The 19,146-nt window shown below is 41.8% G+C and overlaps 1 protein-coding gene across 1 annotated transcript in view; it reads left to right on the top strand.

The window, feature by feature from the left end:
* Positions 1–19,146, top strand: part of WNK1 (WNK lysine deficient protein kinase 1) — a 147,848-nt gene that overhangs the window by 76,189 nt on the left and 52,513 nt on the right. The window contains exons 6-9 of the mRNA XM_025198808.1: positions 13,931–14,019; positions 17,138–17,357; positions 17,542–17,878; positions 18,724–18,911. Coding sequence (XP_025054593.1) covers positions 13,931–14,019; positions 17,138–17,357; positions 17,542–17,878; positions 18,724–18,911 — 834 coding nt within the window. The remainder of the gene's footprint in view (positions 1–13,930; positions 14,020–17,137; positions 17,358–17,541; positions 17,879–18,723; positions 18,912–19,146) is intronic.

Below are 19,146 nucleotides of genomic sequence, written 5' to 3'. Positions count from 1 at the left end.
CCTTGCGTGCTCCCTAGTGGACCAGAAGTACTTCCGTTCCACTTCTGGGTTCACTGCTGAGCACGTGGGGGGGGTCCCCCTGTGCTCCTGTGGGATGCTCCATCTGCCCCAGCTTTGTAGTATTCACAAGCTGCCTGGTACTATGAGGTACGCAGAAAAACATTTAAAGCTGTGCCTATGTCCGAATCGCTGATTCTCTGAATCGGTGTAGAGTCTTCAGATTCAGTCTAATTGAATCACTGTCCTGGAATTGGGCCAAATCCAAATCGAATCAGGCCCGCTTCACACACCCCTACTGTACAGGCTTCCTGGTTTTTCTTTGGGATTGAACTGTGTAACTGAGGGCAGTAATTGGTCCTGCATTTGAATTTACTTTTAGAAAAGAAAGCAGTAGCCAGTGGCTTTTCCAGTACTAATAGAAATAAGAAGACTTTACATTATTTCACAGAGTTGCCACAAGGAGCAAGCTGGGTGTTTGCATGGTCACCTCCTGAGTGTAGCATTGTAATCTTAAATTTTGCCTTATTTTCTATCTTGAGGAAAACTACAGGTAGAGTGGTGAGTTCCCCAGAATTTCCAGTCTTGTGGAGGCTAACAGTAGCTTGGGGGAAGAGGGCAACCAAATGCTTTGATACTGTAAGGATTCCCTAGAATGGTTGCACAGTTATTACATGATTAACCTCTTTTTTTAGAGAATTATTTCTAGGATTTAATTATGTGGGCAACTATATACTAATGTTCATTTTCAAAAACAAAGCTACTGAAATACCTCCAACTGAGTATTTGTGAGGACTTTTCACCTGGATGGGTCTTTTTTCCTCTCCCATTTGGAGAGTAGGTTATAACCAAGGATCCTGGTTTACTCTGTTTAAAAATCCCACATTCTCTGATTTTTAAAAAACAAATCCAAAATTCTCTGACTAAAATCCCCAAATTCTGTGTTTTTCTGCAATTTAAAGTGAAACGCCATGATAGACTTATTAGATGAACACAATATTTTGTTGATATATTTACAAATTTAAAGCAGTTCAGAAGCCTACCAGTGCCTCAATCATGATGATAAACTACATTCTAAATACCTGTATATTTTGGTATTTGATTTTGTGTGTTTATCATGAAAAATCAGAGCTGAGCAGCCCTGATATGCCAGTGCCCTGCTCCTCCCTTCCCCCCCACCCTCCCCCAGTGGAGGGGGCCCCCAGCTACTAGGGCTATGGGACCATCCTGTCTGCTCCTTGCTCCATAGGTGCCAGCTGCAGCTGGCCAGCAATGGCCAGACCCCAACTGCTGCTGGAGCTGAGCACAGAACCCCGCCCTTTTGCGGGAAGATGTTGGCTGCCGGCTGCCTACTGTGGGGCTCCCTGCCCTGCTTTGCTCCCCTCCCATGGGCCTCCACAGGTCAACCAGTGGGACCCAGCACAAGAGGGCAGAGTGGGGTGAGGAGGCTCAGTGTTGCTAGATCAAATCTCAGCTTTTTAAATTTAATGAGGATCACTCATTCAAGCAGCAGAGATATTTAATTTACTCCAAGATAGGGGGAGTATGTCACATGCGCACACTTGTTTGGATAGCCTTGGATTTTAAAATGATGATAGTAATCTTCTGATGTCATCTTCTATGACTTTAGTATGAGTAGGAAGAGGTAGTTAGCTGTGTTAGTCTGAAGTCGGGCAGGAGGCAGGGTAGAGATGCACTTTGTAGTCTAAATCAGAGATGCATAAACTTTCCTAAACTCGCTTCAGTAAATATGTAGTAGAGACATTTAAAATTTAAGTGACTTTATATATAAAATCCTTTTTAATGTTTTTAACATTTATCCTTTTTTCTTTTGTCCACAAGAGAAATCGGTATACTTTTATCTGAAGAATGAGATGCACAATCGTCTTGCAATGACTGTTTGCAACTAACTACCCTGTTGACCCTGTGTGTTAATAATTAGTTGACTCTTTGAAGGTTAAGCAAGAAAGCAGAAAATGGAAGGGGGGTGGGGGGGAAGAGATACTGCCTTAGTTTCCATGAGAGAACTATTTTATTGACATGGCTGTCTCTTGAGGGTGAAAGTTCTTCTGTGCTCCCATTGGTTTAAGGCAGAAGATTTTGAATCTTTCTGGTAGCATTGAAGAGTGGTTCTAAAAAGTTACTAAGACCTACTTTATTTGGAGGAGAATGGATTAGTTTCTATGCCTGAAGAAGGGCATTTGTGCCCAAAAGCTTGCAAAGAACAATTTTTTCCAAACTGTTTAGTCTAACAAAAGATATCACATCTACCCAAAGAACCATGTCTGCCTAGAGTACTAGATACCATAGTAGCGTGAGATTTTTAAATTTAGAGAGACAATGAAGTGAACTTCCACCAGTAACAATTTGTGAATCAACGTATAAATGCTACTTACCTTTTTGGCTTTTGTAACCCCTCCTTTCCCTTCTCTACCTTTTTGTTCTCCGAATTTCCACCTATTTACTTTGCCATTGACATCCTGTCACACTTTTAGCTTCTCTCATTCCTTGGAGTTGCGGAGCAGCAGAGACTTCCTATGCTTAAAGAAGGGTGATTGTGCCTGAAAGCTTGCAAAGAACTTTTTTCCAACTACTCAGTTGGTCTAATAAAAGATATTGCATCTACCCAAAAAATCTTGCCTGCCTAAAGTTATAAGTAGAACTCACCGGAATGAAAACCAGTATTATACAATCTTTCATGTAGTCTCACTAATGGACATGTTTGTCATATACTCCAGCTGTGTCTATTGGGAAATTATGCAGTTTGGAATGAGTGATAGTCTGCATGCAGAGTATAGAAATGAATACCTGAGAGAGCATAAGAAGCTCTTTCAATGCAGCTTAATTGGGGGTTTAGGACTGGTATACTGAGCTGAGGATGCAGTCAAACACAAGGTGCATTGGCAAGATTGTGTGTTTATGGGGGATGGGGATGTGGAAGAGTTCATAAAACTTTTGAGGTAGAGGCTGAACCACTGACTGTTCTGGTAAATTACAAATTTATGCAAGTTATTAGGAGAAGAAGAAAGGTCAGTCGGTCCTTTTTTTCTGCGTAAGTGTTAATGTTACTGTTCAAATTTTTTTCTAATGGCGATATTGGAGCTGGGTTGGACCAGCGTAAGGATAAAAGGAGATTTGTACCAGGAGACAATCCTTGCACATGTGAACCTCTGGCTTAAAGCATTTTCTGCCAGTGCTCCAGGAAAGAGCATAATGCAAAGGTTTTGTTTCTGGAGAGCCCATCAGAGTTTTATGGTTTTAACTTGGGCTAGCCTAATTTTTTTTTTTTTTTTTTTTTCCCCCTTCCCTTGACCTGTTGCACTTTATCCTAAGAAATGGTTCAGTTTTATAGGTTCCTAGATTGGGCAGGTAACTAATAGCAAGTGTAGACGTAGCATATCACAGGGTAAACTAATCTAATTGCCTTGCATAGAGTTGCCTTAGGGGGCCTTTTGGTTGGATGAGGGTTTAGTTGCATGTTTTTTACATAGGTTCCGTTTTAAATTCTTTAATAGTTATAGCAGCCCAGATCTGGCTTAAACCAGCATCTTAACAGCCAAACAAAAGAAAAAAAAATAATTACCTTGTTTGTGTAATTTGACTTTGCAGTCCAGAGGCTAATAGAATCAGTGACCAAGTCTGAATGTTATGTTTGAGAAGATTAAATGGTTACATTAAAATTCCTTTTAGGCCATGTACTTCATGTACTTGAGTAAAGCAGGCACTCTGGTTAGGTAGGGGGTTGAGAAGTTGAAACAATAAAATACACTGTACAACTTGTACTGTGCCAGGAAAATTAAGCCAGAATTAAAGGAAATAAGCTTATTTAAAAAAAAGAACAGAATCTCATTCCTTATTTTGATTCCAGAAACAGGTATTGCATTAAGCTCTAGCAAAGAAAAAATTTACGTTAGCATGACTTGTCATTGAGGCTGCTTACAGATGTGGGGAAAAAAAACAAATGGCACGTAACATTCAGCTCAGCATGCCACCCCCACACTGAGCTCAGTGCATGCCCAGAAGAGGTATTGTGTTAGTTTGACCCAACTTGCCCAAATGTCTGTATAGATCAGGTGCTTCCACAGGTCTTTTTGGCGCTTTTATCTAACAACCGATTGAATCGGCTTTAGGTAAAAGCACCAAAAAGACCTGCTGAAGTACCCGATCTGTACAGACGTTTGGGCGAGCCGGATCAAATTAATGCAGTGCCTCTTCTAGTAAAGCACTGGTGTCTTTCACACCTGTCAGTGGCCTGAGTTATTCAGTTTCAAGTTGCAGGATATTGTGACAGCAGACTGTTTAAAAGTAGCTGATTTATTCACTTTTTTTAGCTTATGTACAGTATACTTAATATGAGCCACTAGTGTGATGCAACAGTTAGCAGAGCAAACAATATGCTGGCATGCATCGACTGATGCATCTCAAGCAAAACTAAGGAAGTTATTCTCCTGCTCTACTTGGCACTGGTGAGGCTGCAGCTGGAGTACTGCATCCAGCTCTGGGCGTCACACTTCAAGAAGGATTTGGAGAAGCTTGAGAGTCCAGAGAAGAGCCACTCATATGATTACAGACCCAAACAGCAAGCCATTCGAGGAAAGGCTGACAGATATGGGGCTGTTCAGTCAAGAAAAGAGAAGACTTTGTGGGGATTTGGTGGCAAGTATATCAGGGGCTAGGTGAACCAAAGCGCCCCAGGCAAAAACCAGGAGCCACAGTCCTCAACTAGAAGGTTTCAAACTGGATGCAAGGAGAAACTTCTTCACGGTTTGTGAGACCAGACTCTGGAATAGACTCCCAGCAGGTGTGGTGCAGGCACCTACCCTGGAGATCTTCAAAACCAGACTGGAGGCTCACCTTGCTGGGGTTATTTGACCCCAGCAGTCTTTCCTGCCCAGATCAGGGGGAATGGATTTGATGATCTCACAAAGTCCCTTCTAGCTGTAAACTTCTGTGAATCGGACTGAGGGTCAAGTCAGCACAACAATATAGTAAATAACCCTTTAAATCAGTTTTCCACTGATTGTTCATAAAGTAAGCCTTTTTAGTGAGCTATCCTAGAATGTGCTACTAGATCTAAATGCAGCAATGTACTTGTATTTGCATGCATTTGTGGTGCTTTCAGTCAGGAAGGAGAACCAAGAGGAGTTTGATGTGAGGTGGGCTTAATAGCTTCTAAAGTAGTAATTCAGTTGCATGAGACTTACTTTTCACTGACTAATACTTACTTCAGGTCTTAATTCAGTGGTGGTCAGTGAACAACTGAGAATTTAAAAATTATATCCAGTAGATTATTGTTAATTTGATATGGTCTCAGGACTCTGAGGAATCTTCATTATAGCTGTTCCAAGATCTTAATAGCTGTATGGATTAATGATGCTGCATTTTAGAATCTTAAGGAACTTGGATATTTATTAATTATCTGTTTCATAATGCCTATCTGAAATTGGGTAACAACAGATGTTTGGGTAACAACAGATGTTTGAGTCTTGGGGAATGAAGAGATAAGGGAATAAAATATTGTGATAAATATAGGCATCATCTTGAAGATTCCAGGGCACTTTGGACAATTCCTTGTTATCTAATCGTTTGGTCTCCGATCTTCAGGGAAAAGGTGGAGTGACAGATGTGTTAATTATTCAGGAAACAACAAATATAATATTAAGGTAAGGGACCAGAGTTGCTAATTGAGCTAGAACCATGCTGTAATAAGCCTGAGTATGTAGACAGAATGCTTATAGCTCCATTTCTGTTCTGAATAAATTAGTCCCAGCCAACTTTTTGGTTTAGGTGTTGCACAAAGTATTTAGTCTTTTCCTTTCATTTCAGTAGTATTTTTCTGTCGTGGGAGTTGAGCCAAACTGTTTTGAACTTGAAACTGGCAGCAAAAGTGGGTGGAGAATGGGGAAGGTGGGACTGTGCAGGTTAAGATCATTGTTCTGCCAGGCCCTGTTTGTGCCCACAGTCAGGGGCGGGGGGGAAGAGGAGGAGCAGTAGTACTTGTCGCCTAGCATTTCCTTGCTGTTCAGAGATTTGAGGCAGAGCAAGCAGATAAGTGTCTGGAGTTTTGCAGACTCATGTAGAGAACTTGGGGAAGTACAAGTCTTGTCAATTGGGGAACAATGCTTCCTTCTAACTTCTATGTCTGCTTTCCTTCTGCGGTGCGTTAAATCTGCAGCTTAAACTCCCATATTAGAATTTTCTTAGACCTTCTATTTATTTTGATGCCTGTCTTTGCTTCAATGGATATTACAAAGAGAGAGATTTGCCCTGTATTTGTCATAGTTAATTCCCACTGTTGCTGTTGTTCTCACAAGGACTGTGCTAAAGAGGTAAGTTAGAATTTCAAATGTACTTGATAGATGAACATAGCTTGAATAATGGATGTAGTTGTAGATGGGTCAAGACCCTTTATGGATGGAGTCTCCTGAACTTAAGTCTGCATTTATGTAAACTGTTCAGTGTTTTAAACAGTTGAAAGCATTACTTTCTTTTTCTTGAAGAACCAAGTTCCTTTTTTTAAGTAGAGTAAGAATTTGGGAATATCAAAAATTGAGTCTGAAAATGGAGGTTTTACCTCAGTTTGTTTGTGCCTGGCATGGAGATGTGATTGGCTCTGAGTAACAACTCTTGAGTGAGGGTTATGCTGTTGTCCAGCTACTTTTATACATTGAAGGCTATGGGTCATACAACCTTTAAAACTAATCTTCAGGAATAGTTTTTATTGAAATAATAAGTTAACTAACCATTCATTTTGCACAGATTATACTTTGCCTTTAGAATGCAGTAGAAGAATTCAAAGAGACTTGAATAGTATTTAGATCCAAACAAAGCAGCTCTAATATGAGACATCTAGTTTACCTCTTAATTTGGTCAGACTCATTCAGCATTAAGCGCTCTTATGTAACTAGTGATATATTTTTAAAACAGTAAAGGAAGTTGCATATTTCCTGGATGTAAGTGTGGTGGTACAACTAATAAACAATAACTTATGCTCTAGACTACAATTGTGTGCAGAGATGCAACACACTGGTTTCAAATGGGCATTCAGCAGGGTGGATTTGATTTAAATTGAATCTTTTTTTAATCTTTTCTTTTTTTCTACAAGAAGTGCATTCTTGTTTTGATATCCTTTATTCATTTAACTTCTTGAAATTTTGCAGTTCTAGAGAAAAGTAAGGGCTTGACTGTGTGTACACAAACTTGCAGAGAGACAATAGGGCTGATGGGTAGGTAATCAGGTCTGTTGTCTCTCATCTTCATATACTGCTGTTAACAAGGATGTTATCTCTGAGGACGACAAACTCTTCCTATGGCTGAAGAAGGGCGTTTGTGCTCAAAAGCTTGCAAAGAATTTTTCTAACTATTTAGTTGGTCTAATAAAGTATCACATCTACATAAAGAACCCTTGTCTGCCTGTGATCTCTGGAGACACACAAATCCACGGTTTGAGAACTGAAACTAAGCATCACAGAGATGGTTAATGGGGTCTTCCAGACTGAGCACTGAGTTCCATTAGGTAGAGTGGTTTTCTTTAATCTTTACTAATCTATAGAGGAGCCTCTGGGGAACCCCATAAGATTGGGCCCCTAATATAGTCCATGGCTTGATGTGACCTATTTATTTTATAAAGCTTTTCTAAAAAGGTTACATGAATAAGTTGTCTCAAACAGTATATAATTAGAAGTTATAATCCCTATTCCATGATGATATCTTTGAGCTTTAACATACCTTAATTTAAAACTATCTTTATATAAGTTTATTTTTTTTAAAAAAGCATCTTAATAAAAAAATTAAATAAAGATTGATTTTTATTTTTTTTAAATAAAATACGATTTATTTTATTTTTAATTGGGTTGTTGTTTTTTTTTTAAATCCACCCTAGCATTCAGAGTCTTTTGAAAGAACAGAGTTCAGAGAGGTTATATTTGTGTGTGATTTGTTCACTTGTTGTGAAAGACAGATTTGAAGTCTCCAGTTTGATATTTTTAAGTTCTTAAACAGATCTTCAGCACAGCATATAGGTATTTATAAATGACTTCTGACTCATTTAATATTCTACTATACCTCCAGCAACCTTCCATTTACGTGCAGACAGTCATTGTTCTTGCGACACAATTGGTTCCTGAAAACCGCATCTTAAGTAGAAATGTTGCAACTCGGAACCAATTTTTAAAAATTATTTGTTTGTTTATTTTTTCCATACAAAACAATGTTATAAATAGGGGACTGGTTCCTGAACCAAGGCCTGATACCCTATTTTCACCAAAAATAACCCGGAATTTTGTACTCGGTCAATTATAGATGAGTAACATAGATAGCTACATTAATGTATTTATATTGTAAATAGCAATCATATTGATTTGGAAGGACTTCTTTCAGGTAACTTTGCTGGACTTCTTGAAGGGCTCTTAACTGGAGTCTTCTCAGGAGTCATGGCTGCAGGTTTTTCTGGAGTCTTGTCTGCTTTCTTAAAGTGTCCAAGGAAGTTTTGGACAGATGTTCTCCAGGCAGATGGGCAACACAGTCAACTTGTTCGCTGGTGCTGCGTCACGTCAGATCAAGTGTTGTAAAGTCTAAACTGACATCAAAGTTGAAACAGGGTGTCAATTTATAGAAGTTGTAAGTGCGAAACGTTGCAACTCAAAACATTGTAAGCCAGGACTGCCTGTATTTTACTCTTCATTCACTTTCTGAGCTATTCTGAGTAGCTGTTAGAACAGGTTAGACTAGGAGTCGGTAGTCTACAGCCCATGGGATGGATCTGGCCTACAACAGTGTGGGGAGTCAGCAGAATGCAGCTTGGCCCAGTGCATCCCTCTTTTCTGCCCTGTGAAGTGCTGCTGACTCTCACCCTCCACTCCCCTGTAGTGTGGCCTACCTTACTTCTCACCATGGCAGGTGCTGCTTTACCATTACTACCAAATTCAGCCCTCCCCATTGCCACTGGATGGGTGTTGGCAGTGTGTGACTTCACAGTGCCTACGCTACTGTGCCTGCTTAAGAGTGTTGCGGGGGGGGGTCTCCAGTGGTGGTAGGTCACATGGGGTGGCCTGCTTCTCTGAAAGGCTGCTGACCTTGGGGTTGCAATGTTTGGTGTGAATAGAATATTGATTTGCTCTGGCTGCTTCTTAAGATAAGATAACTTCTAGTAACCAGGGACTAGCAGTATTTAAAGTAGAACAATTAAAATGTTGATATCTTCCCAAAAAGACTTCTATATGCCTAGAGCAGATATCAAGCATGTGTTGTTCTCTTTAAATCTGCTGTGGGCAAGGACACTTTACTACAGATAACAAAAAGGAACAATATACAAGTGTTGGTATGGGGCAGATCCAGAGGGGGTGCAGCGATGTGGTTGCACCCACTTTTGGACTGTGCTGTGGGAGCAGCAGCCAGGGAATTTTTTTAAGTCCTTGAAGCAGGTAAGAGTCCACCTCTCCCGGCACACCTCTCCCTTCCCTTCACTGCTCAGTGGTACTTTCCCACCCCTCCCTTTCTCCCTTCCCCTAGCTGATGCTGCCACTGTCCCTGCTGTCCCCAGCTGACCTGGGGGGGAAGGGGGAACTGCTCCATAGCCACTCCTGCCCCTCTCCAACCAACTGGGCTGCTTGAGGTGCTGGGTTCAGTTGGGGATAATGGCAGTGGCGGGTGGGTTCTCTTCTCTGGCAGCCCAGGAGCAGACATGGAGTGGGGAATGCATGTCCCATTGCTGTCCCTGGCCAAGCCTGACTCCTCACAGAGCTGCTGTCTGCAGCTTTGGCTGGAGCAGGGCAGGAAGATCTGGGACAGCCCAAGTGGCTGGCAGGTCTCCCTGGGTGCAGGGAGTAAGTAGAGATGTGCAAGGAGAGGAGAAGAGGGGAGGTGCTGCTGAGCACAGAGAGGAAGGGAAGGGTTGCTGAGAATGGTGGGGTGGGGGAGGAAGGGAGATGGGGTATTCTTATTGCCACTGAGAAATGGAACTGGTAGCTTCTAAGAAATACAGTTGCTTTTTCCTCTCTCTTACTGCTGTCTCCTGATGCTTCTTAGCAGGCTTGGGGAAGGCTGAGAGATAGGATCTGCCAAACACATGACACTCTACTGCATAGCATGACTTTTAGTAGCAAAGTATGTTCTGAGTGTCTCTTTCTTTTTCTTTTTTTCCCCCCCCATAGGATTATTGGGAGATTGTGTGGTTATTCACAACTTGAATGAATTGGTCAGGGCATGCCCATGTCTCCCTTTTTTGCTCCTCTTTTGGCCTGAGCAAGTAAGAGCAGGGAAGCTCTAGCTGTAGGAGAAAAGTAGATCATATTTTTGTTGCACTCTTATTTGAGGAGTTTAACACAAGTTTTAGTGTAGCTAAAGCAGTGCCCTGAAGGAAGTACCTGAACAGACTATGGGTGTTGCATTTAATCCTTCTTGGAATGGGAGAACAGCAGTCTGGGGTCTTCTGGTTGTGGGCCTTCTCTTCTTGCCTCTCAGTGCTTTTCAGATTTTGATGCCACTGCAAGAATGATGTATCATCAAATGAGGAAATTCTTCTGCTAGTTTCCTTGACTTTATATTCTAGTCTGGTTTATATTCTATCTTTATAGTATGTATATGTACACCGTCTCAAATGAGACATTTCATTGCCACTGTTGGTGCTGTAAACTGGAGTGGACTGTTGCTATGTTACAGCTCAGGTTTTATTTTACGAGTTCCTTACGCTAGAAAGTAATTTACCTGTCTGAATTTGGGTACAAATCTGCACCAGAGACTGTGTAGTCAAAGTAACCATTTTACAATCTGAATGCCTGGTCTTAATTTAAGCTGGACCACAATTTAGCCTTGACAAGAGTTAGCACTTTAAGCAGTAATATGATCACAAACAAACAAAAAAAAAAATGCACCAGGAATTTGGAGTAGAAGGCGAAGGTTAAAAATTTAGCTGCCTTGAATATCTCTTGCAGCATCGTATGGTGCTGCTTAATGTCCTGCTGGAGGGCTTTGCATGCCAGGCTGTTGTATCAAATTCATTCTTACAAACATTGGCCTGATGTCTTATCGACAGAGGCATTGGCCTCTGAAAGCCTCATGTTCAATAACATTTTTAAAAGCATTAAGCTAATGTTCACTATGGGGCTGTACTCCAGGGCTTGCTTGCTTTTTTGTTGTACTGTATTGCATTTTCAGTTTTTAAATCTTAGTTGCAGGAGGCTGTAAGCAAGAGTACAGCTTGGAGCAGAGGTGGGCAAAAAATAGCCCATGGGCCAAATCCAGCCTGCCAACTGATTGGATTTGGCCTGTGAGGGAGCACCTACCAATTGATTAGACCCAGCCTGCGGCTGCCCTTGCAGTGCTCCGCATGGGGATGAGCCTGCACTGCGCTCCAGCCCATACTATGTTCCAGCCTGCACCACACGCCTGTGGGCCCAGCCCCAGCCACAGTGCACAGCTTCCAGCAGGGCTGTTTCTAGTGTAGCTGCTGCTCAGCTTTCCTTGCATCCAGTGGCAGCTCTGCCTCCTGTTCCTGCTGCACCGCTTGAGCTGGGTGGCTCCTGCCCCAATGTGTGGGGCTCTGACTCTAGCTCCTGGCTGCCATCCACCCACTCTGTCTTCCTGGTGCGAGCCACTGAGTGGATGGAAGGCAGCCGGGAGCTAGAGTTGGAGCCCCGCGTGCTGGGGCAGGAACGTCCCAGCTGAAGCTTCCTGCTGGGCCAGAGCAGCACAGCAGGAGCAAGAGGAGGAGCTGCTGCTGCTGCTGGAGGCATGGGGAGTGAAGCAGCAGCTACACTGGGAGCCTACCAGAAGCTGTGCACTCTGGCCATGGCTGGAGCAGCACTGGGCTACCCTGGGTGGGGCTCAGCCCCATGCAAAGTGCTATGGGGGTAGACATGGACTGCACCGCCTGGGTGAGCTCTCCTGGAAAATAGACAAGCAACATGTGAAAGGTCAAAAGAAAAAAAAATCATTCATTTTGAAATCCGTGCTAAAAATACCATGATTCTAGCTCCCTCTCACTTTAAATGGTAGACTGTTGGCTTGAATGCTATGGTTCAGGGCTCTCCATCTTTGCTTCCTGCAACCTCTTTCTCATTATGGGAAACGCATGAGTGAGGGTGTTGAAATGACCACTTTGAGAAGATGTTGCCCTAGTTCGGGGGTGTCAAAATTTTGGAGGGCTGCATTCCCTCTTTTTCAGGGACCTATGGGGTGCACACCATCTCTTGTATTGGCAGCCCTAGGAGTACCAAGGACAGAATCCCTGCCACTGTGGCCACAGCTCAAGCTCTGGCTGGGAAGGCAGCATTTCTCCCAGGAGCAATCGGCATACCAGGGCAAGGTAGGGTGTGGGCAGCCACAGCATCACCAGAGGGGAAGTCCTGCCACTGGCCATGGTAGAGAGGCTTCCTGTGGTGGCAACCCTGTGGGTAGAAGTTTCACCACCATGGCTAGAGGCTCCTAGTTTTGGTCATGGTGGTAGTCCTAGCAGCACTGCTGGCAGAAGCAGTGTCTGGCTGCAGTCAGTGCCTCAGCTGCCACAGTGTGTGCAGCCTCAGCAGCCCAGAGGTGAAAGTACCACCAATTGTGGCCGGAGACCCAGATCTGGCTGTGGCGGTGGGGCTTTCTGCAGCAAGAGCTAGGGCAAAAGTCTGCAGGCCAGACCTGGCCTGTGGACTATGTTTAACATGCTTGTCTTTGTTGCTATTAAACATGGGAGAGAAACAGTTAACTGGGACCCAAAATGTTGTAGGTTTGATGTACGACTTCTGGCTCTGTTCCCTACCAGCAAATTCAGTGTTAGCTCTTGCTTTTTCTCTTTGTCATATGCCTTTGTTGCAGGCTTAGATGCTTCAGTCATAGAGATACTGAAGGTGGCTGGCACCATAAATAAAAGATTTGCTTGCAGCCAACCACACTAAGCTGAAATTCAGTAAAATGAGATTTGAGATAACTGACCATGAATAAACAGGGATGGCTGCTGCCTTTTCACTTGGTATACTGTTGTCTTAGGCACCAAGTTGAAATGAAGACTGTATAAAGTGAAACTTAAGCCAAAGAAAGTTGATAATAGTACATAGTGAAGTTCAGCCCTTCATTGGCTGATTTTATTTTTTTGGTTTTTGGGGGCTTTTTTTTTTTGGTGGGATTGGGGTTTTGGGTTGTTGTTTGTTTTGTTATTTGTTGGGTTAAGTATGTTTTAGTTCAGCGTATAGGAATGCATTATACACATGCAGGGGCACATAATGCTCGCTTCCTTCTCTGTTTTTGTGTGCCTGGCTAGCCAACAAATCCCTTTTCTAGGAGTTAAAAGATGTTCTTGGAATAGCAGTTAGGCTACATTCAGTTAACACTCTGAAGGAATAGGAACATTGCTGTTTTTGAAAGATAAGTAAAGAATGACTTAATAGTGGGATTGTGGGTCAAACTTCTTTGGAACTTACACTAAGGGAAAATGTCTGGATATCTAGAGAACAGTGGGCTTTGGAACTGGATAGCTGAAACATTTACAGTGGTATTGTTGATATTATGTGGTTGGTTTAAAAAAAAAAAATAGTGGACATATGATACCGCACCACTAAACTGGGCTAACAATCAAATCTGGTGGTGGGGGGGGGGAAATTGCCTCTGAAAGACTTGGTGTAAGTTTTTAGACCAGTTAGTTTCAGCTGTTTAAGAGTCCAACCTGACCTAGCTGTATTGCTAAAGGCAAACTGCTTCCTCCTGTACACAACACCAGTAGCAGACTTGAGTAATAGCTGCCTACTGTGTGAGCCACCCTGGGATAGCTGCTATCTCTCTCCTCTGGAAACTGGTGGAACTTGCATTAATATATGTAAAACTGATGTAAACTTCCCTGGTGTATGTGTTTATCTGTCTGGGGCCCTTATGAATGTGCATTACTGCATGGGGTTTTAAACTTTATCTCGAGTGTACCTGTTTGTGTATTCTTACTGTTTCTTTATTTTAGGGAGTCAAGCCAGCCAGCTTCGATAAAGTAGCAATTCCTGAAGTGAAGGAGATAATTGAGGGATGCATTCGGCAAAACAAAGGTGAAAGGTACGGTCCTTTTTCACAGTCTGGAGGCTTGTATTTTAGTACAGACCAAAGTTCCGGAATATCCTGTAAGGCTGCAGATTTCCTGTAAGCTCTCCTCTTTTGCTATGAATGTTTATATGCAAGACTCTTTGATTTCTGGATCTGCCCCATGTTTACTGAAAGCATATTTATTGGAAGTGAACATTTTAAGGACTCTAAGTGACAGTTCTATGAACTTTGCTCTTTGGTAGGTTCCATTTTAGCACAGTTGTTAAGAAGACTTTGCAAGGGCTGGCAGTGAAGATGTACGAAGGTACTAAGGATGCAGGTCCTGTATACGAGTCAATACATAAGAATTTCCAAATTAATATCTTTTGTGTAGTCAATAAAATGGTTAGGGAGTAATCTCTGTGGGTTCCTTGGGTCACATACTCAAGTTTCTTCTTACTTTTTGAGCTCTGATTCTACAGGACTGTTTGGTTTTTTTTGTTCGTTTGTTTTTTTCTGTATCCCTGGTGTTCTAGGCATTGCCCCCCTACTTTGTGGTGTCTCCCCCATGTTACCTACACTGAGTAGAACAATGACTTCTGAACAATTTCCCCTATATTAGTGATAACTTACACAATGCCTCTTAGCATTTAAGTGAAGCTGTTCCAATACTTAGTTCTCTGTGCTGCTAGTAGTAGTTGAAGGAAAACAATCTAGTTTCTGCTTAGGTTAGGTATTTTTTCCCATGCACTATCCTTGTTGGTTCTTGATGTTAATACTAAGTTTCTTCCATTAACTCCTTTCAGTCTTAGGAAACTCTTTAGCCACATGCTGTTTGCTGAAGTGCTGTGCTTCTTGCAGCCCTTCTGTAGACCATCCTTTTTATTCCCCAGCCTCAAAAGGGTGTTGCTTACCCAGAGGCTGGTACTTTTGACTGTCATGAATCCCATTTTTACTTTGGTAGCTTTTTAAGCTACTCTAGTCCACTAGTCATACTTGTACCATACTACTGTCATTGTCTTCAGGTTCACTTCCTGATTCTGGTTAGGTGATCTGTGGTGTTTGCCCCTTGTTCTGTGCTGACCATAATGTTGTGGCCCATGTTAGCTAAATCAATTCTTCGCAGTTGTAGTCTGACTTGGTCAACTTTTGCACTGGAGAGCAGTGACTCTGCTTTACTGTACCTATAGTGTGACATCACCGTTTACGTTCTACAGGGATCTAGTTTGGACGTGCTTTGCACTGGTGTTTTCCAGGTGGCAGCAGCAGTGACATCAGCTGCAGATTCCAGTGTCATCTTGACTCTGGAAGTACCTTAATCCTTTCTATCTCTTCCTTACTCCTCACCATCTTTTTGCTGTAACTTCCTCATAAGAGGCACCTCTTAAAGTAACTTCTTCCTCACCTTGTCTTCTATTTTTTTATGTTGCTTTTCCTGTGCTGCATTGTCTTTTCATATGTGCATCTTTGACATTCTGTGTGGTATCCTGTCCTTGCATATCCTTGTTACATTTTCAGACTACATCAGCCTTGCTTTTCTGCATGGGTCATTTTGCTCTCCTGACTTAAACTGCTTCAGAGACCGTTTTTCACTTTGAGCTCTACTTGTAAACTTCACAGCAGTTGCCCTTGAATTCACTTCTGTAGCTTACATCCAATTGAAATTCCTCTTTCTTGTGATCCAGAGGCACATAACAAATGTGACTGGGATGATTACAAGCGTTTAGATTTGAGTTAGTTTTTGTGGGGTGTGTTAACTATCGTGCACCAACCCTTTAGTGCTTCTATAAAGGCTTCTTGCCAGTTCTTCTCCAGTCTCTTCATTGCTTTTGATCACCAAGCTAGGATGCTTAATTTCAACAGCATTTAACTGGGTCGTCCTCTAAATCTAACTTTACCATCTGCGATTGCCTTTTTCCTTGTTACAACCGTTGTTTCACATTTCTGACTTGATCTTTATCTCCAGTTCTGCATTTGAGGCTCCATGCATCAAGATAGTATTGCAGTATTTCCATGCTTCCATCAGAAATTATCCCATCAGCCAACATGGCTTTCACTTTCTTGCCGTAGCCTCTTTCTTTTAGTGACCTTATGGTTCTTCAAAAGATAAGGCACCAAGTGCATTACATGCTTTAAACAGTGCTTTATATATAAAATCAAGGGAATAAGTCTTCCCTCACAAAAAAAAAAAAAGTGTAATATTTTTATGGCTGGTTTCCATTTTCCTTTTTTGTGGTGCCATTTATTGCCTGGAAGTGTGGCAGGGTTGCTATTTGAGATGCACTTAAGGATGTAATTAGTCTATTAACTGTAACACATCTGCTAGGGGCCCAAGCCACACAAGCTTTAATTGCATTTAAGCTTTCTAGATCTTCTCATAGGCTGCTTACAGATGTTTAAAAAACAAGCAAACTGCGCTTTACCAGAAGAAGCAGCACGTTAGTTTGACCCAGTTCCACAGCATCTGTATAGACCAGACGCTTCAGCTTTTAAAAAAATCTAAAGCTGATTCAGTCGGCTATTAGATAAGTGCCACAAAAGCCCCACTAAAGCACCCAATCTATAAAAATGTTGGGCAAGCTGGGTCTGACTGTGATGCTGCTTCTGGGCAAGTGTTGGGCTCAGCACAGCAGCACATTGAGTTTAAAGCATGGGTTTTCTTTTGCTTAACATCTGTAAGCAGCCATAAACTTTAATTGCATCTAGCCATTCTAGTTCTTCCCAGAACTCTTCTCTTGCCATAGTATCATACACTTCACATATCTACTAAAGGGAAGGTAACATTTCTTATACTCTCAACTCCCAGTGCTGTCTCAGTTTATTAGAGTACCTGTCTCTTCTAGTTGCGCTAGTATGCTGTTTATTATTGTAATTTAATTTAAAGTGAAATACAACTGATAAGAACTTGAATGGCTATGCAGGTGAATTTTTAAGCTGCGTGAATCTGGAAAGCTTTGATTATTTTATTGCACTTTCCAGTTCCAGTTGCTTGAACCTCTTTAACTGAAATCTGTTTAATTTTCCTCTATTAGAGCAGGAATTTTAGTTGGAATTTATATGGAATGTTGTAAGTTTTTTGGAGTTGCCATTATGGAAGATGGTGGTCATATTGAAACCTAATATTCTTATTTCTTTCTCCTGGTTTGCCTAGATATGCTATCAAGGACCTTTTGAACCATGCTTTCTTCCAGGAAGAGACTGGTGTGCGGGTAGAACTAGCAGAGGAAGATGATGGAGAGAAAATAGCTATCAAGCTCTGGCTACGCATTGAAGATATCAAGAAACTTAAGGGCAAATATAAGGATAATGAGGCAATAGAGTTTTCCTTTGATCTGGAAAGAGATGTCCCAGAGGATGTAGCACAAGAAATGGTAAATACAGTTGTCTTGTTGACTACTTGTCACTGTCCTCAGCTTGGCTGGAACTAAATTTCAGAGGAGATGGGAAAAGTGAGGATTGTTTGGGAAAGATGTGCTGCTTTTTGGGTATTGCTATAAAAAGCCATGTGTCTTTCATATTATGAATCGTTATGAACACATTCATAATCTCCCTTAGGTGGAATCGGGGTACGTATGTGAAGGGGATCACAAAACAATGGCTAAAGCCATCAAGGACAGAGTGTCTCTCATCAAACGAAAGCGAGAGCAGCGTCAGTTGGTGCGCGAAGAGGAGGAGAAAAGAAAACAAGAAGAAAACAGTCAGAAACAACAATTGGAACAACAGCTACAGGCAAATGCTGCTCAGGCAGGGGTAAAACATCCACCATTGGTTACTGGCACCACTTCTATCCCTACTACTTCTGCCTCAGTTTCCACACAAGTAGAGCCTGAGGAACCAGAGGCAGATCAGCACCAACAGCTACAGTATCAACAACCTAGCATATCAGTTCTGTGTAAGTATCGCCTGGTTCTGTGCGTTTTTGTGCATGATTCTAATGTCTTTTTGATAGCTTCTTACTGACTTTGCTTTCAAGGGCAAAATAGGCCATGATGATAATCCTGCCTACAATAGCACTTTTAAAACCTTGTTGATTTTTCCCATTGTATTAGAATATGGTAGTTGATCAAAGTGTATGCATTAATTCACTGGGGAAGAGAAATGAACTAGTACTTGCTGTGTAGGCAGTTGAGTTTTAAGATCACTATTCAGTATACATCTTCTGCTATACAGGTGTTCATCCCATGGAGGGGTTCTAATATTAGATTGCAGAGCTTTTTAAATTGGAATACGTATGGGTATTTCAGTATGCCTTTATTGCTCTGGGAGAAGAATCTTACTTTTGCCCTGGCTTAATATTCTTTAAATGTTGCTAATATGCTGGCAAAATAGAAAACCAATTAAGATCTTAATCAAACACCAGATGTGTTGGAGAACGGAGAAGAAGTTGGGATGTTAGTCACACCAATGGCATTGTTGCATGCAGATGAAAATGAAGTGATGGAGGCTTAAAGGTTAGGATTTTCAAAAACGGGTGCCCAAAATTGACTTGTAAATCTATACTTAAACCTGAAAATGGCCTGACTTTAAGAGCTAGGTATTTGGAAATTTCAAATTCACATCAGTTCCTACTGTAATTTGCACTTGTGATATATAATTGCTTGATATTCAAAGCCTAGTTTTAGACACCTACTTCTGAAAAATCTTGGCTTGAGATGTAAATTCAAGAAAAACCTTAGGAGTTGTGAATCTACAGTGCAGCTTTTAAAAATGTAATCTTGTGTTCTTTAATATTTGCAGCTGATGGGACAGCTGACAGTGGACAGGGGTCATCAGTTTACACTGAATCATGTGTGAGTAGCCAGCACACTGTGTCATATGGTTCACAGCATGAACAGGCTATCCCAACAGCTACGATTCAGGGGTACACACCTTCAGTTGGTCAAGTGCAGTCACAACAGCCTGGAGGCTATCAGCCACCCACAGTGGTAAGCACACACTTGAAATCATGCATAAGAAAATAAGCCTTGCTGCGTGGTGCATTTCTGGTTGTGGCATCTCAATCTGCATTATGTACATTGCACACAATATACAAAGTGCAGACTTCACTGGGAATTAGGGAGGGCATGGTAAAACACTTCAAGCTGTATGCAGACCTAAATGAAGTGTTATATTAGGGGACAAAAGAGTAAGTAATTGTTTGTTTCTGAGCATGCATGGGTA

This window comes from Alligator sinensis, unplaced genomic scaffold, assembly GCF_000455745.1.
Source record: "Alligator sinensis unplaced genomic scaffold, ASM45574v1 scaffold87_1, whole genome shotgun sequence".
In the NCBI taxonomy this organism is placed as follows: domain Eukaryota; kingdom Metazoa; phylum Chordata; order Crocodylia; family Alligatoridae; genus Alligator; species Alligator sinensis.
This window is presented reverse-complemented; position numbering and strand designations above follow the sequence as displayed.